This window comes from Marmota marmota, unplaced genomic scaffold (assembly GCF_001458135.2).
Source record: "Marmota marmota marmota unplaced genomic scaffold, marMar, whole genome shotgun sequence".
NCBI classification, from domain to species: domain Eukaryota; kingdom Metazoa; phylum Chordata; class Mammalia; order Rodentia; family Sciuridae; genus Marmota; species Marmota marmota.
This window is the reverse complement of record NW_026000153.1, coordinates 13,592,728-13,615,114: the sequence shown is the minus strand read 5'-3', so window position 1 is coordinate 13,615,114 and position 22,387 is coordinate 13,592,728. Positions and strand designations below refer to the sequence as shown.

Below are 22,387 nucleotides of genomic sequence, written 5' to 3'. Positions count from 1 at the left end.
ATCTGACTTTATGCCAAAGATAACAAATTATTAACATTGAATCCAGGAGATACTATAATAGAATCCTCTAGATAAGTAAGCACAGCATTAAAAGAGGAGCATATGGTACAGCTTTGTAGAAAGAGGCTGAGTGATGTCAACTACACTGGAGAATCCATGTTGGGTTGCAGCATTTATTCTGCTTTTGCTTCCATTCCTAAGGAAGATTACGGGTCTCAGAAATCAATTATTGTTCCTGAGTTCTGACGGTTGTCTTTGTTATCTCTCTATTGATGCTTAGTTCAGTAAAGGAGACCCTTTCTGACCATTTAAATTTCTGCCCTTAAAAAAACAGTCCTGAGCAGCCAACCCAATAAAATCCAGCTCTGCTGAATAATATCCTTTCCTGCTCAGAATGATGTATGTCTTCTTTATATTGATGAAAACTGGCTTTCTTTAAGAACTTTTTGTCTTTTTTGTTTCAGTAACCCAGTCATATTTCCCTTTTGCCATATCCACTTGACCATTCCACGTGGCCCTTGGCTATTCTCACACCTCTGGTTTGAAGATAATTCTTTTCCAAGTCCTCTGAAGCCTGTGATTGCTGGGAATGGGGAATTTTCACAGTGAATGACAAAAACACTGTAAGCCATTCCACAACCAGCCCCACTGTTCAGCCATTAACCATGATTACTGGAAAAAGAGTCTGTAGGGGTAAAAGTTACTGAAGGATGGGCTACAGGGAAGAAAGGTTGAGAATGAGTGGTTGTAAGTGACATCTTTCAGATAAACCAGTACACAGAAAAGAACCTGATGACCAATTGAAGGAAAGGGGCAGAGCTCTCTCAAAGAGTTATTTCTAAAGTCGTCCATGAGAGCTAAATAGAGCCAAGGAAACTGGAAATGGAGATACCAAAGAAAAATAATGGCCATGAACTTAGGGTATTCTCACATAATATTAGTCAAAACCTTGAGAGGGGGCAGTCACTGAGCATCTGTGCTTAGCATAAAGGTCTCTGTATAGATGTGCAATCTCCATCTTTAGAATCACATGTCTAGACCAGTTTGCCTGTGGGCATAAGCCTGTGACAACAGGAGTTTCTCTGTGGCACCATGCCTTGCATTCTATGGTACAGGTGATTGAGAGGTTCTATGGCCCTCAGCTCACACCATTTGCAGAGCGATCAATCTGTATTATCTTTGCAGTAACTGGCACTGAGGCTGATTAAGTGGTAAAAATGTGTTGTGTAGGAAAAGTAAGATTCAATTATATCCTACCCCAGATAAATCATTTCACTTTTAAGTGATGCTTCATATGTACCTTTATTTAATATGTCAACACATAGGTCAAGTTTGCTGTGCCTTATGAAGCATCCTTTTTCATGTACACTGGAAAGAAGAGCCTTTCTTCTCCTCAGTTAAATCCTAGCTTGAAATCAGCATGAAAAATTCAAGTGAACTGTACTTCTCTTTATTTCCCCAAATTATACACCAAGTATGAAGTGGCAAGAGATACTATTCCTATCTTCCATATTTTACCAAGCCCAATAGCTAAGATCAATTAATATTAAAATACTGCCTGCTCTGTGCCAGATACCATGCCATGTGTCAACCTGATAACAGAGTTTAGTTGACTTCTAAGATTCCTCAGTAAACTACCTCAGTAAATTAGAGTACATATTCAGTTAGTCATCATTATCTTAAAACTCTGTGATCATGTAAAGAGGCTGCAGTTGCCATCATATCCCTTTCTCAGAAGAACTTTCTCCTAAATAGCAAGTGAGATGGATATTTCTTCCAAAATATGACCTGTTGGTTAGGTTTTCACCTATTAGTTCCCAGTCCCAAGTCAAGCATCTCACAACCTTCTCTTGCAAAACATTGTCCAACTTCAAGCTTCTTGTGGTATGGATATTAGGTGTCCCCCAAAAGTTCATGTGTGAGACAATGCAAGAAGGTCTGGAAGTAAAATGTTTGAGTTGTGAAAGCCTTAACTTAATCAGTGCATTAATATCCTGATAAGGATTAACTGAGTAGTAAATGTAGGCAGGTAGGGTGTGGCTAAAGGAGGAGGGTCACTGGAGTTGTGTCTTGAAGTTTGCATTTGTCCTGGTGAGGAGAGTTGGTGCCATGTCCCCACCTGCTTTTCTCTGCCATGTATGTCCTCTGTGTTTTCCCTCATCTTGGGCCCCAAGGAATAAATCAGCCATCTGTGAATTTAGATTTGTGAAATGATGAGCCTCAAAATAAAATTTTCCTCCTCTAAAATTTTTCTTGTCAGGTCCTTTGGTCAGAAGAGAAAAAAAAAAAATGACTAAAACAGACATTGGTACCACGAAGTCACAGCTGCTGCTATGACTAACCTGACCATATAGTTCAGAGGATTTGGGAGCTTTTTCAAATTTGTGAGAGGATTTTTGGAAAGTTTAATGATGCAAGATGAAAAAGGTTTAGAATGTTGTTAGTGGAGCTTAATGGGTGATGGTGATTATGAAGGAAATTCGTAAGATCATAATGCCAATAGGACTGTGGGCAATAAAGATGGGGCTCATGAGGTTTCAGAGGAGGAATCTATTGGAAGTTGGACCAAAGTTCATTCATGTTATGTTCTAATGTTTATAAGAAGTTGCCTATGTTTTGGCTGTGTCCTAAGACTTTCTGTGAGGCTTCATTTAAAGATGATGAGCTGGTGGAGGAAACTTCAAGGCAGCACAGCCTTTGGTGTGGGGGCTGTTACGGATGTTGCTGGCAGTGTTTAGTGAAGTTTACCATGATAATCAAGAGCATAAAGATTTGAGAAGCTTGCAGTTTGGTCAGAAAATTGGGAGTCAAATTGAGGCTAGCTAGTTGTGAGGAGGAAGCTGAAGTGGCAGTAGACATGATTAAGAAATGCCAGTAACAGGGGACACTGTCCTAGCAAAGGTGCAGAAATTGAACAGAGACAAGCCAACAGAGAGGCCATGTGGACTGCAACCTTCAAAGCCTAATGTTTTCTCAAAAGGGGCAGAGCTACATACACCCTTTGTAGAAAACATTAGGATGCCATGTGCCCTAGGTGCTGGGCATGGAGCTTCAGGACTTGTTTGCCCAGTTAGATTTTGGCATTGCTTTGGTCCCATCTCTTCTTTCTATGCACATATTTCTCCATTTTGTAATGGAAATATTGACTCTGTGCCTTTATATATCGGATATAGATATAACTTGTTTTTAATTTTTACAGGGGTTCATGCTAAGAGTTTGAGTCTCAGAGAAGACTTTGGACTTGTACTTTTGAGTGATTCTGGAACAGTTGAGAATATGGGGAACCTTGAAAATGGACTAAATAAATTTTGCATTGTGTGATGATCATGAGCTTTGAGGAGCCAGGGATAATGTGTTATGATTTTGATATTAGGTGTTCCCCAAAAGCTCATGTGTATGACAATGTAAGGAGGTTTATGAGATCTTCAGTCTAATCAGTACATTAATCTCATGATAGGAATTAACTGACTGGTCACTGTAGGCAGGTAGGGTGTGACTGGAGGTAGGTCACTGGGGACATGCCTTTGGGGTTTATATTTTGTCCTCTTGAGGAACCCCCCCCTCCCCTTTTTCCTGGTGCCATGTTCCCAGGGGCTTTTCTCCTCCACACCCTTCTGCCATGATGTTCTACCTCACTTCCTCAAGCCTGAAAAATTGAGTCAGCCATCTATGAACTAAGATGTCTGAAACTGTCACCCCCAAAACAAACTTTTATTCGTCTAATTGTTCTTGTCAGGTCTTTGGGTCACAGCAGCTAAAACAGCTGTCAAAAACAGAGCTGGTTTTGGATAGGACATCCATCATAATCTGTTTACTACTTCTTAAGGAATAGAAGGTTTTCTGAGAAGCTTCTTTTCACCAAATCTGTTCCTTTACCCTACACTAAAATGAAATCAAATGGACCCATGAAAAAAAATCTAAGGAACCCATGATATGAATCCTACCTCTCTGGAAAATCTTCATTGACTTCGTTAACATTTGTTGGTCCCAGTAGCTTTTTCCAGTATTGTAAACCATTTTCTCTCAATAAAACAAGGAGAAGAGATGGACCACTGTTAGAAAAGAAACAACAATTAAATAAAGTGTGGTTCAGTGTCCAACGACATGTATATAATACAAATATATGTTGTTAAACAGACTAAAAACAAGTCAAAATAATTCTTGAAGTGTCTGAATTTCTATTGATACCCTTTCTTTTTTTTCAAATATTTATTTTTTTAGTTGTAGTTGGACACAATATTGTATTTTATTTATTTATTTTTATGTGGTGCTGAGGATAGAACCCAGGGTCTCACACATGCAAAGCAAGCGCTCTGCTGCTGAGCCACAACCCCGGCCCTATTGATAGCCTTTCAAGAGCATGTTTTAAAAAGGTAAGCAGAGAAAGAAAATGAAGAGAAGACCTGTGGTTCTTTGGGAGCAGTTATTTTGAGGCTCCTGTGCTCCTGCTGGCTCATGTACCCTTGCTGTATATCTGCTTCTGCTGCTATTTCAGTTACTCTTCCAGGTATCTCAAAATTTTCTAGCATACAATTCATTTCCTAGGACTACTGATCTGTAGGACTAAGAAAGCCCAGACCAACAGTCAATTCAGACTAACTCAAGAGCCAGTGCTCTGTTTGTACCTGAATTTCTGGTGTCAGTTCAACTAGATGCCAGTAACATCTCAATGCTCTAGTAAAATCCCAGGAAAACCAGAGAAGACAAGGAGCTGAGCAGAAAACTGGGATAGTGTAAGTATTTTCAAAAAAAGTAGACTCAGAGCATGTTTGCAAAGAGAATTGAAAGAAGGGTTAAGAGAAGGCTTAAATGACTTAAAAATAAGTCACATATTTTTATAAACATGGATTCTACTTTACCTCATCATATTTTCTATAAGTTTGTCATAGTAGTCTTCATTTTCATATTCCTGACACAGCATTTGAGCTTCTTCTTCTGACAATTCTATTTGTCTTTGAAACAGTATTTTAAAGCCTTCAGCTTCAATAACATCCAAAACCTCATCTAAATAAAAGTAATCACATAATATGTTTCAACCTGCTAAGTTACTAGTCATAGGAACAACACATAATAGAATATCGTGAGGGCAAATAATACATTTCCTTCTCAAAGGAAATATAAAAGTTCACAAAAATAACTTCTTAGGTTTCAATTTCAGGTGAATGATGCTTCTTTTCTAAAAAAAATTTATTTGTTCTAATTAATTATACATGATAGCATTTTGATTCATTGTACACAAATGGAACACAACTTTTCATTTCTCTGCTTGTACATGATGTAGAGTTGCACCACATGTGCAACCATACATGTACCAAGGGTAATGATGTTCATCTCATTCCACCATCTTTTCTGCCCCCATTCCCCCTGCCTTTCCCTCCCTTATCTTTGTGCAATCAAAGTTCCTTCATTCTCCCCACACTACACACACACACACACACACACAAACACACACACTCCATTATAGATTAGCTTATCAGAGAGAACATTTGGCCTTTGGTTTTTTGGAATTGGCTTACTTAGTTTAGAATGATATTCTCCAAATCCATCCATTTACCTGCAAATGCCATAATTTTATTCTCTTTTAGTTCTGAGTAATATTCCTTTGTGTATATATACCATCATTTCTTTATCCATTCATCTGTTGAAGGACGTCGAGGTTGGTTCCACAGTTTAGCTATTATGAACTGAGCTTCTATTGAACCTTGATGTGATTATGTCAGTATAGTATGCTGATTTTAAGTCCTTTGGGTACAGACCTAGGAGTGGAATAGCTGGGTCAAATGGTGGTTCCATTTTAAGTTTTCCAAGGAATCTCCATACTCTTTTTCCATATGGGTTACACCAATTAGCAGTCCCACTAGCAATGTATGACTGTACCTTTTTCTTCACATCCTCACCAACATTTATTATTGCTTATATTCTTGATAATTGCCATTCTTACTGGAGTGAGATGAAATCTTAGAGTAGTTTTGATTTGCATTTCTCTAATTATTAGAGAAATTGAACACTTTTTTCATATATTTGTTGAATGATTGCATATCTTCTTCTGAGAAGTATCTGTTCAATTCCTTAGCCCATTTATTGGTTGTTGTTTTTTTTTTTGTTGTTGTTGTTGTTAAGTTTTTGAATTCTTTATATATCCTGAGATTAGTGCTCTATCTGATGTGTGTGTGGTAAAAATGTGCTCCCATTCTGTAGGTTCTCTCTTCACTTCATTAATTGTTTCTTTTGCTGAGAAGAAGCTATTTAGTTTGAATCCACCACATTTATTAATTCTTGATTTTATTTCTTGCACTTTAGGAGTCTGGCTAAGGAAGTCAGAACCTAATTCAACATGATGAAGATTTAGGCCCACTTTTTCTTCTATTAGGTGCAGGGTGTCTGATCTAATTCCTAGGTCCTTGATCCACTTTGAGTCGAGTTTTGTGCAAGGTGAGATATAGGGGTTCAATATCATTCTGCTGCATATGAATTTCCAGTTTTCCCAGCACCATTTGCCAATGTATGTTTTCGGTGTCTTGTCTAGTATAATATAACTATATTTATGAGGGTTTGTCTCAGTGTGTTCTATTCTGTATCATTGGTCTTCATGTCTATTTTGGTGGCAATACCATGCCATTTTTGTTACTATAGCTCTGGAGGACAGTTTAAGTTCTAGTATTGTGATGCCTCCTGCTTCACTCTTCTTGCTAAAGAATGTTTTGGCTATTCTGGGCTTCTTATTTTCTCAAATGAATTTCATAATTGCTTTTTCTATTTCTATGAGGAATTTTGTTGGAATTTTAATTGGAATTGCATTAAATCTGTATAATGTTTTTGGTAGTATGGCCATTTTGACAATTTTAATTCTGCCTATCAAGAACATGGGAGATCTTTCCATCTTCTTTAGTGTTCTGTAGTTTTCATTGTGTAAATCTCTTACCTCTTTTGTTAGATTGATTCTCAAGTACTTTTTTATTTTATTTTTTTAGGCTATTGTGAATGGGGTAGTTTTCCTAATTTCTCTTTCTGAGGATTCACTACTGATGCATTCAAAATTTGTTTATTATGGAAGGTTTCTATTTAGTCATCAAATCTGAAGCTTAATTTTGCTGGATATAAGATTCTTGGTTGGCATCCATTTTCTTTCAGAGCTTGGTATGTGTTGTTTCAGGATCTCCTAGGTTTGAGGGTCTGAATTGAGAAATCTCCTGAGATCTGGATTGGTTTCCCCTCCCCCTATATGTAATCTGAAACTTTTCTCTTGCAGTATTTAAAATTCTTATCCTTATTCTGTATGCTGGCATTTTCATTATAATGTGCCTTGGTGTAGAGCTGTTGTAATTTTATACATTTGGTGTCCTGTAGTTCTCTTGTATTTGGGTTTCCAATCTTTCTTCATATTTGGGAAAGTTTCTGATATTATTTCATTGAAGAGATTGTGCATTCCTTTCATTTGTATCTCTTTGCATTCCTCTTTCCTGAAAAATCTTAGATTTGGTATTTTGGTGTTACCCCACAATTCTTGGAGGTTCTGTTCATGGTTTCTTACCATCTTCACTGTGTGGTCAACTATATTTTCAAGAGTGTATATTTTGTCTTCATTGTCTGAGGTTCTTTCTTCCAAGTGATCTATTCTGTTGTTGATGTTTTCTATTGAGTTTTTTTGTTTGTTTCCTTTGTTTCAATTATTTCTGTTTTTTTTTTTTATTTTAATTTTTCAGAATCTCTATCTCTTTCTTGAAGTAATCTTTTGCTACCTGTATGTTCTCTTTTATCCCTTTGTTCGAGTGATCAATTGTTGCCTATATTTGCTCTATGATGTCATTGTTTGATTTGCAGATTATTTTAATTATGTACATTCTGAACTCCTTCTCTGACTCTGACATTTCATCTACTGTACTGTTAATTTATTCTATTATTGTATCATCTTGGTTTGTTTGAGGCACTTTCTTCTTTTGTCTTTTCATTCTTTCTGTGAGTCTTCCCTTCTAGCAGTGCAGATCCTAGGTATTACAGTTTCTACCCTATAATCTTATAGTGTCCCTGCAGGTTAGCAGTGTTTCACCATTAAGAGTGAGATCCATATTAACAGCACCCAATGCAAACAATATACAGCCTTAAACCAAAGAGTTCCTATTTAGACAATTATATTTTTGTCACAATAAATAGGAATGTGTTCAATTTTTATATGCAACATAAACAGTAGGTTTGAAAAAGCTTCTACTGATTCTAATGGTGGACAAAGAGAGAAACAGGGGTGGGTGTAGGGTATGATGTTTATGATAGTGTGGATAGTTTATGAGAGTACAAGATAGACATGTAGAGGTATCAGATCATAGGAAGAGTAAAAGATGAATCAAAAGAAGTTAGCTGTTAACAGGAGAAAAGAGAGAAAAAAGTGACCCAGTGCAAGGCTCTCTCCTGCCTCATAACAAGATGGTGGCTATTAGCACACCCAGCAGGATACCTCTGGTATAACCAAGCCTGCAGGGACCTTGATGATGATCTTCTGGGTCCTGGCTGTTGTCCCTAGATGGAAGCGGCCATTCTTGTTCTTGGTGGCGGGGTAGCATCAAACCTGTGAGTACCTTGGTGTTGGGCTTCCAGTCCCCTGCCAGTGTCTGAAGATAGGAGCTGTTACAACTAAAGATGGTGGTTGCAGCAGTTGGGGTAACCTGAGATGGTGTAGAAGGTGTCCCAAGATGTCAGTGAATACTTTTAGAGATGGGGCTGAAAGGGGAGGCCAAACGATGGCTTTAGGTGGCCTGTTTGGAGATGTAGCACTGTGGTGTGTGGGCATGGTCCTTGGCATGGTGGGAAGTCCTGTGCCTGGACCTGCCTGGTCTCCACAAGGGTCCACAAGTCTGTAATGGGCCTGCCTGGGCTCTGCAAATATCAGATAGGCATAGCTAATCTGGGCCTGCCTGGGCTCCTGAATGATACTTCTTAACATTCCAAATTATAATATTGTTTCCAACTTCTTCACCACATAGGAATTATATATACACACACATACACAGAGGTATCTTCCTATTTTCTTATGCTGTACATGTACATTTGTGTGTGTGTACGGTATTTGGGTTACTACCCAACTACTCAACCAACTCAATTTTCTAAGCAGTTAAATAGTTTTTAGTTTTTTTTTTTATTTTTGTATTGAGTAGCTCTTACTTTTATTTGCTCACTTGAGGATAAACAAGTTTGCTAAATAGCCAAATGGATTTATCAAACTCCTCTCTTGCCTGCTTCCACTAAAATATTCATTTCCCTATGGCAATGTGATCCATACATGATCAATCACATATCAGAGAATGTGCTGGGATGCTTCTGAGAGGGCACCCAGGGAAAACCTCTCTGCCTTGCTCTACCTTCTGCTGCCTGCTTTTCTATATTTGAGGACGTGATGCTTGGAACTATGGAGACCTTCTTGCAGCAAAGAAGTAGAAAGTACAAAGATGGACTCAGAGCCCAGAAAGCATGGTGCCTGGCTTGTAATTATTTTAGGATCATCCAGTTCAAAGAGTAGAAAGTAGGGAAAGCATCTGAAGGACAGTCAATCCACTGGCTAGTTTCATTAGCCTTATCAGGATTTACCTTCCTGGATCAGAATGAATTGGACATAACTTCTCTATGTTCATATCTGAATATATGACCCATGAAACTCCACATCATGTACAACCACAAAAATGGAATTCTAATTAAAATAAGTTATACTCCATGTATGTGTAATATGTCAAAATATACTCTTTCCTATATATATATATATATATATATATATATATATATATATATAACAAAATAAATTAAAAAAAAAGATTCACCTTCCCTGAATGCTTTCCCTCAGCCTTTATCACAAGTCATTATAAGAAGCCACAATATGCTAACTACTTGCAGACATGTTGACATGGGGTACCCTCACATGAGAAATCTTTTTAAAAACACAGTAATGGAAAAAAAAAACCCACAACAATCTCCTCCAAGAATTAATATAATTCCATCTTTTTGAATTTTAAGAATTATATAAACATTCATATTTTTATTATCTATAGTTCTGAAGCAAATTATGACTTAAACTGCTTTAATGTGCCTGGTTCTTTGCTTGTTTTACTCTTTTCTTACAATTTCTTGGTTAGTTCTAGGATTTTTTTAAAACTTTATTTCCAGTCTAGCAGGAAGGAGTAACATATGTCAGGATGCACTCTTTTTGGCCTTGTTCTCAGGCTTAATTCTTAATGTCAGGGGAAAAAAATGAGGAATGACCCTTAAAAAGAAATATCTGTGCATAAAAAACTACAAGTGACTGACCGCATACTTTGAAGCAAAGTAATTTGCATCTAATTTAGTACTGTATTCCAATAAAAAGAAGATAAGAACTATAAAAAGAAAACTATCATATTCAAATAAAAATATACTGAATGAACCAAATAGAAGTATATTACATTTTTTTAAATAAGAATATGATGAAAATATTTGTTTTGCCCAAGTTAAATAATCCACATGGACTTGGTTTTGGAATTTCTTGAAGTGAATCAAAACCATATATTCTCAATAATAACTAAAACATTATTGAAAAAGAATGAGTTGTCTCTTATTACCAAATGGGAAATATACATAAACCAGAAATTATAAAAATGGGGGCTACAATCAAGCAATGGATCAGTGGGAGATTGATATCTAATAATCAGTTCTAAGTTTTGTTACCCCCTCTTTATTATCTTCACAATATCTTTAAGCGTCAGTAAGATTTGTGTATCATGGTTACGATGTTATTATATTAGGTCACCAAAATTCTTCATAAAAGAAAATTCTATTTGTTTGAGCAAAAATTCTTTGGAAAACTATTAAGAGTATAAGGCGAGATTTAATGTACTTGGTAGAGGGTGAATTCATTTGTTTAGGAGGATGGAAAGATGTGTTTGTTGTCCAGAACAGGCCTCAGGAGGTCTATGGCCATACAAACCCAGGAGACCACTTTGGGCACAGAAACTGCTCTATACCCTGGAGAGCAGAGAATAAAGGACCATTTGAAACTTGGATTTGGCAATCTGGAGGTCACTGGTGAGCTTGACTAGGCTAGTCTAGCAGAAGCAAAATTGGAGGAGGTACAGAAGAGCATGAGTCAATTCCATGAGTATAGATAATCCCTTGAAAAGCTGACCCTTGCCGGGGGGCAGAGAAACAAGATCTCATCTAGGGTGCATTGGAATACGATGAAGTTTTCTGGTTTTATTTTTATTTCATTAAACTTGTTTATTAACATATCGGAGCATGTCAATGTACTAAGAGGAAAAACTCAAACTTGAAGGTGAAAGTAATGTTGCAATAGAAAGAGGGGCATTTGCGGGTGTAGAGTCCTTGGCAAAGTGGGAATCACAGATAGAACAAGAAAATGGGCCTGGCCTTTAGTAGATAATATATATAACGGGTGTCTTCCCCTCCCTCAATCACAGTGCTTCTTCCTTTATAGAGAAACAAGGTATAGGTAGATTAAAACTCCATATTCCTGACACCAAACGCACAAATCTGTTTCTCTCTGGCCCTCCTTTCCTCTTGCTATATAAAAGGTCAGTGTCTTTCCTCTCTAAGGCCAACCCTGCATGTCAGCTATAAAAAAATGCTTCTGCCTGGCTCTCATTGGTCTAGGTCTGTCCTTGCCTTCCCTTTTTTTCTTATATCTTCAACTGTCCCATTTCTACTAGTTGGTTCTTTCCTATAAGCTTTTGTCTATAATCAGATCTTTCCAACATCAAATAAAGTATATTGAATCTGTCAAATATCACTTCTTTACCTACAGACTGTTCTTATTTCATTGACTATAATCTCTCACCTCAGTCTGTAGTCTAACTTCTTTTGCAAGTACTCCATTGAAACTGCTCTAGGTTTTCCTCTTTCTACCTAACTCTGATTGGGCTTTTCAATCTTAGCATGAGCAATGCTTCCTCTAAGAAGCTGCATGACCCCTTCACTTTCCTTGGCTAAGCCATACTCATCCTATACTCACACTAAGTGCCATGTCTTATAGTCCTTGCCACATTCTACTGTGACAGCCTGTTTATCTAGGGTCTTTTATAGCAGAGTTTTGTATTAGTTAAGATAAATTTTATGCAGATTAACCTAAAATCCTAATGATGTAATACAATACTTACTCCCTATGTCCCATATCCATATTAAAGCTGCAGAGGGGCTGTGCTCATCATTTACTCATCATTTACACTGTCATCAATAGAAATGCAAGTCTTTCTTGGTAACCACCAGAGAGAGAGATGCAATATTACTTGTAATATAGATGTTTTATAGCCTTAGCCCACAAGTGACAGTTAGCACTTCCTCTTATAGTTAATTGGCTAAAACTAATCACGTGTCACTATTCAAATGTAAAGGACTGAAGAATGCAATCTTCCATTTCCGCAGACTGCAGGAGATGGGGTGGGGAGAATACTGGTAATGACTACCACAGCAATGATCTCACCATGTGTAGCAACTTTTATTAGCATATTTCTTTCTTTTTTTAATGCTGGGTTTCTTGACATATCTTTATTTTTTTAAAGCATTTTTTATTTTTATTTTTAATTTTTTTATTGGTTGTTCAAAACATTACAAAGCTCTTGACATATCATGTTTCATACATTTGATTCAAGTGGGTTATGAGCTCCCATTTTTACCCCATATACAGATTGCAGAATCACATCTGTTACACATCCACGTTTTTACATATTGCCATACTAGTGACTGTTGTATTCTGCTATCTTTCCTATCCTCTAGTATCCCCCCTTCCCTCCCCTCCCATCTTCTCTCTCTACCCCATCTAATTTTATTTTTATGTGGTGCTGAGGATCGAACCCAGTGCCTTACGCATGCCAGGCGAGCACGCTACCCCTTGAGCCACATCCCCAGCCCCTTATTAGCATATTTCTAATACCTAAGTCAGCACTTTTGGCCAAATGGCAAGTATAGTTGGCCCCATCGCTACAGATTTCATATCTGTGGATTTAACCAACCACAAGTCCAAAAAGCAACTAGGTCTAGGATGGCTGAGTTTGTACTGAATACGTATACACATTTTTTTCTTGTCATTATTCCTTAAACAATACAATATAACAACTATTTACCTAGCATTTATGTTGTGTTAGGTATTAGAAGTCATCTACAGATAATTTAAAGTATAGGAGAGGGTGTGCTTAGGTTACTTGCAAATATACCATTTTATATAATGAACTCAAGTACCCATGGGTGTTGATATCTATGGGAGGTCTTGAAGTCAATCCCCTCAAGATAACAATAGACAACTATATTTGACATACATTAACAAATGAATGAGCAAAGATTTTGTAAGCATAAAAAATTAGAACTTTAGGAACTGGGTGTAGATCACACACCTGTGATCTCTACTACACGGGAGTATTAAGTGAAAGGATAGAGAGCTTGAGGTCCCAGCCTAAACAATACAGTAAGATGCTGCCTAAATAAAAACTAAGCAAGCAAACAAAAATAATTAGATTTTGAAATGGATGAATTGTGTGAAATGTAAATTGTATTTCAAAACATATATCATAAAAATGATTATAAAAATAGAGCAATGATGACTAGACAAGTTTAAGTAAATAAATTTTAAATTTAAATGAAAAATTAAAGTGAAATATTAAACATACTAAAAATAGCAAGATAGTACACTTAAAATATATATTTTTAAAAAAACTTGTTCAAAACTATGAGAAACATTATTAGCAAACACATATAAAATGATTTTAAATTACATGGAAAGATGTCTGATTTCATTTTTAATCAAGATACACATATTTAAGCAAGGCAATTCAATTTTCTAATTAAATTTTTAATAATTTTGAAGATAAAATTGCATAATGTTAACAAGATCATGATAAGACAGATACTTCTCAGTATCTTTGAGGAAAGAATAGTAAACGAGCAACACACTTTCGGAAAGCAAGGTAACATTATATACAAAGGCTTTCATAAATGGTTGTATTCACCCAGAAATCTCCCTCTGGGAAGAGATTAGAGGCAGTGTTTTAGTCAGCTTTTTGTTCCTGTGTCCAAAATACCTGACAAGAACAACTTAGAAAAAGATGAGTATATTTTAGCTCGTGGTTTCAGAGGTTTAGTCCATACTTGGCCAAGTCTATTACTCTGAGCCCAAGATGAGGCAGAACATCATGGTGGAACAGCAAGGAGGAGAGAAGCTGCTGTGCTCATGATAGCCAGAAAGCAGAGAGGGTGTCGGGGGGAATAGAGGGGACCACAGTAAGATGCACCCTCCCAGGCATACTCCCAGTGACTTACTTCCTCCCCCCAACCCCCACTGGCCTACAGGTAACACCTAGTCCATTCAAACTGGGATGGAATGTTTAGGTAACAGCTCTAACAATCTAATCATATTACCCCTGAGCATTCTGCATGAACATGGGAGCCTTTGGGGACACTTCATATCCAAACCATAATAGCGCAAAAACATTTACAGATACAGTCATTATAGAATTAATTCTAAAAGTAAAAATGTGAAAACAAAACTTAAATGTCAAGTAATAGGAAATGGTTATTAAAGAACTTGAAATACATAGAATCTTATAGCAATGCAAAGATGAAATCTTATTTTAAAAGAATAAAGACATGAATAAATGTTAAAGATATGCTAGACTGAGAAAAGCAGTATAGTAAACTCTGTATCTATAAAAATATGTAAAACCTAAAAGGAAATAACGAAATGTCAAAATGGCAGGGAAGCAGAATGAAAACTGTGGTTGTTCTTAAATTTATTTTTCCAACATTATTCAATAATGATATTTTAGTATTGTTAATAAAAGGTCATTTAAATGACTTCTCAAAAGAGTCTATAAAGGTTTCTTAATAATACAGAAAATGTCCTTTTAATTTTATTAAGTGACTGAAGCATGATGCAAATTGTATAAGCAAAGCTTTCTAATCTATTAAGACTATAATAATCATATTATATGTAACATTTAAACATTTATGTTGAAAGTACATAAAATAATACTAGACATTTCTGGGAGGTATATAAAAACTGTAATGAGACTTTTTATTTTTCTTTTTTAATTCAATTAATTCACTTTATTAATAATATCCATCTTAAATATTTTAGCATATACATAAAAACACAAAAATTGTACATATTTCTGGGGTACCATGTGATGTTTCAATATGTGTATACATTGTGTCCTCATATCAAACCTGTCTAACTCTTTCATTTATCACTTCTTTATGGTGCAAACAATCAAAATTCTCTCTTCTAGCTTTTGAAATGTACAATACATAATCTCTATTCACAGTTTACTGTGCAATCACACACTAAAACTTCTTATTTCTATCCAACCATAACTTACTTAGAATCCATAAATCAACCTTTCCTCATCCAAACCCTCTGCCCAATTCTCCCCAGTCTTTGGAAACTACCATTCTTCTTTCAATTCCTATGAGATCAACTTTTTCAGATTCCATATATGAGTGAGATCCTGCAGTACTTGTCTTTCCATGTCTGGCCTGTTAACACCTTACATAATCATCATCAGTTCCATTCATGCTGTTGCAAATGATAGGATTTAATTATTTTTTATGTTTGAACAGTATTCCATTCTGTTATGGACCACATTTTATTTAGCCATTCATCAACTGATGGGCATTTACATTGTTTCCATTTCGTGGTTATTTTGAATAGTGCTACAAAAAAACGTGGAGTTACAGATATCTCTTTTTCATATACTGATTTCACTTCCTCTGAATATATACCCAGAAGTGGGATTTCAGTTTCTGAGGAACTTCTATACTGTTTTCAGTAACAGTTATACTAATATACATTCCCACCAACAGTCTGCAAGGGTTCCTTTTTCTCCATATCCTTGTCAACACTTGTGATTTTTCGAATACTATTTACTGTTCAAATCAGAAAACAAGCTCCAATCTTTATTATTTCAAATAAGAGTGTATAGAAAGTCCAGCTAAGATAATAAATGTGTCCTACTAATTATAACTAAAAAATATGAACTGAATGCATATAGTAACTATCTAAGGTCACTGAAAATTGAATAATTGCAGGTAAACTGGGGAGAGAAATAAAAAGCAAAGAAAATTCAATATAAGGTGAGTTTTCTGGGATCTTTTCTCCTATATTTCCCAGACTACACCGAGGGAAGATCAAATCCTAAATCTATGCAGAGGTTATGGACAAAAGAAAATGCAAAAGTCCTTTCTCTTGACTAAAGACCAGAAAGTGGGGCCTGCATTGGAGACTTTGAGGGTGGTCTTGTTTTTTCCTCTCTCAGCCCTGCCCTGAGGCAGACCTCAGCCAGAACCCTGCTCCAGAGGTCCCATACTCTTAGGCCTTTGTGGCCCAAATGAGACAGCAGCACAGGGAGACTGAAGCCCAGATTTCCAGCCAGGGGACTCATGATAAAGATCCAGAAAAAACAGGGCTGGAGAAAATCATTCCAGAAATCTGTTATTGAGGTAATGGGTCCACCTATGAGCTGTGCATAATAAAACTTGAGAAGTGAACTTCAGGGCAGACTCCCACGTGGGGAGGGGGATGGGTCCTGATCACTACAGTTTGCACAATGTCCATAAAGCATTGCATAAACTTGAGAACAGAACTGCCACTGCCAACAGTCCACAGAGAATAGACTGGAATATGCAGTTATGAACCTAACTTGGCTAGTTTAGTGCCAAAACAAACACCCACACAAACAAGAAATCGAAATTCTCCAGAAGATCTTAGCAAGACTCAGAGTCCAAATTACATAACATCCAAATGTCTAGGGACCAGGATACAATTCAAAATTAAGCCATCTATAAAGAATTAAACAAATCTTAACAACTCTACAGTGAAAATTCAATCAACAGACAGCGGTTCCCAGGGAACACATGTGCTGGAATTCACACAGATTAAGAACTTCAAGCAGCGCTTACAGCATATGTTCCATGAAGTGAGTTCAAAGTGATTGAAAGATAAGTTCTTATCAGAGAAATCAAAGCTGTAGAAATGAGCCAAACAAAATGAAGAGAACTAAACATAAAACAACTAAATAAGAATTTCACTGTATGGGCTAAATGTCTAAAAGGAGATGACAGAAGAGTCAATCTTAACTTGGACTTTCAATAAAAATTATCCAATTAGAACTATGTAGGAAAAAAAACAATTAAAAGTGACCAAAGCCTCAGGAACTTATGAGACATCAAAAAAATCTAAATTGTGTATCTTTTGAAACATAGATGGAGTGAAGAAAAGTTTGACACAGAAAAAAAAATTTTTGAATAAGCAATGACAGGAGGAAAAAACAAATTTTGCAAAAGACATAATTTATAGATTCAAGAAGCTCAGTGAACCCCAAACTCAAAGAAAAGTATGCTCAGATGCATGGTAGTATAATTACTGAAAAGCAGAAACAAAGAAAAAGATCTTAAAAGCATCCAATCTTGGCCAACTTAAAAAACAACAAAAAGATGGAGCACATTACATGCTTCGAATGATTGTGGATTTCTCAGTAGAACCAGTGAGACCAGAGGATATAGCACAGAATTTTTAAGCATGCTGGGAGAGAAGAAATTGTCAACCTAGAAGGCTATGTCAGTACAAATATCCTTAAGGAGGGAAGGTAAAATAAAGACATTCTTAGATGAAAGAGAACTGTTGTCAGCAGATCTTCTTGAAAAGAAATGCTCAAGTTCTTCAGGTATAAGGGAAATGACATCAAGCAATACAAAACAAGGGAGGAGAAAAGGAGGGAAAGAAAGAAAGGGTAAGTATCTGGATGAACATAAAAAATGTCCCTGTGTTAAGTTCTATAAAATATTTCCACTGCAAAAAAGCAAAAATTGCAACATAGTTTGGTGGAATATTCAATATATGTAGATGTGATATTCATGGCAACTACCATAGATGGAAAAAGGTAAAATGACATGTATGGTTTTAAATTTACTACATTTCATTTGAAGTGGTAAGATATTATCCCCAAGTAGTTTTAAAGTTGTATTGTATGTAATCCATAGAACAATCACTAAAACAAATATTCAAAGTGTAGATATTTTAAAAGCCAATTGGTAAATTATAATAGAGTGCTAAAAAATGTAATTAAATTCCTAAAAAAGTCAGAAAAAAAACCCAGAATAAAATAATAAAAGTTATCAAAAATGACATTTATGTAAGTGGCATAAACACGGCATTTAAGAGATTGTAGAAATATATTTTTAAAGGCTACATTCTAGGTTCTTTGACTAGAAGAAAAGAGATTTTAAATTATAATGGCAATTATCCTGAAAAGCTAGGCTCAAAATGGAGAGAAGCGCTTCTGTAGTCCCAGAGGAGATAAAAACAATGACAAAGACATAAGAATTTTTATATTTTTTGTTAATACACTAGTCCCCATTTATCCTTGGAAGATAGGTTTTGACACTCTCAGTGGATGCCTGAAATCTTGGATAGGACTGAATCATATATGTACCATGTTGTTTTCTATACATATGATAAAGCTTAATTAATAAACTAGGCACAGTGAGAGATAAACAATAACTAATGAAAAATTGTATGATTATAACAATATCTAATTATAAAAGTTATGCAAATGTTGACTATTTTGCCCTTTTTTTGTTTCTGTAACTTCTTTTTATTTTTTATTTTTTTTATTAGTTGCCCATGACAATACAATGATCTTGACATATCATACATTTGATTCAAATGGGGTATGAATTCTCATTTTTCCACATGTACAGATTGCAGGATCACATTGGTTATACAGCCACGTATATACATACAGCAATACTAGTAAATATACTAGTAAAATTTTACTAGTATATTTACTAGTATTGTGCTGTTCTTACTGTGCTGTACTCACTACAATGTTGATCTGATAACTGAGATGGCTGGAAAGTGACTAACTGGTGAGTAGTACATGTAGGTACTCTGGACAAAGGAAAAAGTAAACATCTTAAAACACGCCCAGGAGAAGGATAATGACTTTGAAATACATTCATAGACTTCAGAATAAGTTTTTACAGAAAATTCCTTTGCCAAAGCCTGATGTGATCTAAGGAACAGGTAACCAGACTACCGCAGCCCTCTCCAGGCTTCCTGTGTCACATAAGGGGGAAAATTACAAGGACTAAGTATTGCTTCTGAATTTCTCAGCCCAGGTATTCAGGCCTGCTACCACCTTAGATGTAATCATAAGATTATACTGTGCTTCTCCATCTAACACCTTACCAGAACATCAACAGGACACCAGTAAAATAACGTGGATTGCAATGGAGAGGGTTATAAGAAACAAACTCCATCTAAAGAAGAGTCCTTTCAAGAAACCCAAACATGACATGGAGTTTGGGGACAAGATATTAAACTAACAGCCACTTCCATGTTTATAGCAGCACAATTCACAATAGCTAAACTATGGAATCAACCTAGATGCCCTTCAATAAATGAATGGATAAAAAATGTGGCATATATACACACAATGGAATATTACTCAGCAACAAAAGAGAATAAAATCATGGCATTTGCAGGTAAATGGATGGAGTTAGAGAAGATAATGCTAAGTGAAGCTAGCCAAACCAAAAAAACAAATGCTGAATGTTTTATTTGATATAAGGAGGCTGATTCATAGTGGGATAGGGAGAGGGAGCATGGGAGGAATAGACAAACTTTAGATAGGGCACAGGGGTAGGTGGGGAAGGGAGGGGGCATGGGGTTATAAATGATGGTGGAATGTAATAAACATTATATGCAAAGTACATGTATAAAGATATGAATTGGTGTGAATATACTTTGTATACCACCAGAGATATGAAAAATTGTGTTCTATATGTGTAATAAGAATTGTAATGCATTCTGCTGTCATCTATAAATGAAAAATAAATAAATAAAAATAAAAAGCAAAAAAAATAGATACTAAACTAAAAGAAACTGAAGCCTCTGGCACCTACAGCAACAGAAAACATTAAACACAGGCCAGCTCCTAAACAGATTAACAGAAAACCTCATGATAAAAGCCTAATTGCCTCAATTCCCATTATCTGTTCCATCATGTCTGACTTTCAAAAACAACAACAAAAATCCAAAATATGCAACAAGAAAGGAAAAGAAAAGAAGAAAAGAAAGAAAAATTTGTTAAAGAGCTTAGTATGAAGAGAAAAAAACAAACTCTGATGCAATAGAGACTTTGGAAATGCCAGACAGAGAATTCAAAATTACTATGATTTGTATGTTTAGGGCTATAGAAGAAAAAGCAAACATGCCCATAGATGAGCAATGTAATCAAAAGAGATGGAAACCCTAAGAATCAAAAGGAAATGCTATGCAACAAAGAACACTATAATAGAAAAGAAGAATGTTTTTAAAGGACTCACCAGTAATTTCTGATACAATCAAGGAAATAAATCAGTGAGAATGAGGATATATTAATGAAAACTCGCCAAACAGAAATGCAAAGGAGAAAAAACGAATGGGGGAAAAATAAAACAAGAAAAGAAGAGAAGACTATCTAAGGGCAATTCTGAAGATGTAGCAAACACATAATGGCAATTCCAGGAAAAAGAAGGAAAAAACCAGAAGAAATCGTTGAAATTATGATGACTTAGAACTTTTCAAAATAAATTAAAGACACCAAACCATATATTCAGGGAGCTCATAGAACACTGAGCATGATAAAAAATCAAAACATTTGTATTTATGAACTTTTTTTCAAACTTAAGAAAAACAAAAATAAAAAGAAAATCTCAAAGGAAACATAAACAAAACAAAGACAAAACAAAACAAAAAAAAACTTACTTATAAGTTAGGTAAGTAAAGCAGGTTAAGAATTACACTGAACTTCACATCAGAGATAATACAAGTAAGAGCACAGTGGAATGAGGTATTTAAAGTCCTGAAACCCAAAATCCACCAACCTGGAATTCTTTATCCCATGAAAGTATCTTTCAAAACTAAGAAGAAACAATGAAAGGTATACAAATAGGAAAAGAACTCAAACTATCTCTATTTGCTGACAACATGATTCTATATTTAGAAGACCCAAAAATTTCAGAAAACTCCTAGAACTCATACATGAATTCAGCAAAGTAGTAGCAGGATACAAAATTAACACACATATATCAATTGTGTTCCTATACACCAGTGATGAATCAACTGAAAGAGAAATTAGGAAAACTGCTCCATTCACAATAGCCTTAAAGGAAATAAAATATTTAGGAGTCAACAAAACAAAAGAGGTGAAAGACCTCTACAGTGAAAACTACAGAACACTAAAAAAATTTTTAAAAAAAGACCTTAGAAAATGGAAAGATAAAGATCTCCCATGTTCTAGGATAAGCAGATATAATATTGTCAAAATGGCCATACTACCAAAAGCACTATATACATTTTATGCAATTCTTATTGAGGTTCCAATGACATCCTTCACAGAAACAGAAAAGACAGTCATGAAATTCATTTGGGAAAATAAGAGACTCAGAATATCAAAAGCAAACCTTAGCAAGAAAAGTGAAGCAGGAGGCATCACAATAACAGACCTTAAATTATAAGACAGAGCTGAAGTAACAATAATGGTATGGTATTGACACCAAAATAGATATGTAGACCAATGGTAAAGAATAGAAGACATAGAGACAAACCCACATAAAAACAGTTATCTCATATTAGACAAAGGTGCCAAAAACATATATTGGAGAAAAGATAGTCTCTTCAACAAATGGTGCTGGGAAAACTGGAAATCCATATGCAGCAAAATGAAATTAAGCCCCTTTCACCATGCACAAAACTCAACTCAATCAAGGACCTAGTGATTAAACCAAAGACCCTGTGACTAATAAAAAAAAAAAAAGTCCCAAATCTTCATCATGTCAGATTAGGCCTCAACTTCTTAAACCAGACTCCTATAGCACAAGAAATAAAATCAAGAATCAATAAATGGAATGGATTCAAACTAAAAAGTTTATTCTCGGCAAAAGAAACAATCAGTGAGGTAAATAGAAAGCCTACAGAATGGGAGCAAATTTTACCACATGCACATCATATTGAGTACTAATCTCTAGGATATATAAAGAATTCAAAAATTTTAACACCAAAAATGCAAATGACCCAATCAAGAAATGGGGCAAGGAACTGAACAGACACTTTTCAGAAGATGATATACAATCAATCATCAAATATATGAAAAAATGTTCAACATCTCTAGCAATTAGAGAAATGCAACTCAAAACTACACTATGATTTCATCTTACTCCAGTTAGAATGGCAGCTATTAAGAATACAAACAAGGGTTGGGGTTGTAGCTCAGTGGTAGACCACTTGCTTAACATGTGTGAGGCACTGGGTTCGATTATCAGAACCACATGTAAATAAATAAAATAAAGGTCCAATGACAACTAAATATATATATATATATATATA

The 22,387-nt window shown here is 35.6% G+C and overlaps 1 protein-coding gene across 1 annotated transcript in view; it reads right to left on the bottom strand.

Annotated features, from left to right (window-relative positions):
• The window catches only part of Nme8 (NME/NM23 family member 8), a 70,790-nt gene that overhangs the window by 12,424 nt on the left and 35,979 nt on the right, over positions 1–22,387 (bottom strand). Inside the window, exons 11-12 of the mRNA XM_015490087.1 lie at positions 4,860–5,004; positions 3,945–4,052 (exon numbers count right to left, since the gene is read on the bottom strand). Of these exons, the coding sequence (XP_015345573.1) occupies positions 3,945–4,052; positions 4,860–5,004 (253 nt within the window). The remainder of the gene's footprint in view (positions 1–3,944; positions 4,053–4,859; positions 5,005–22,387) is intronic.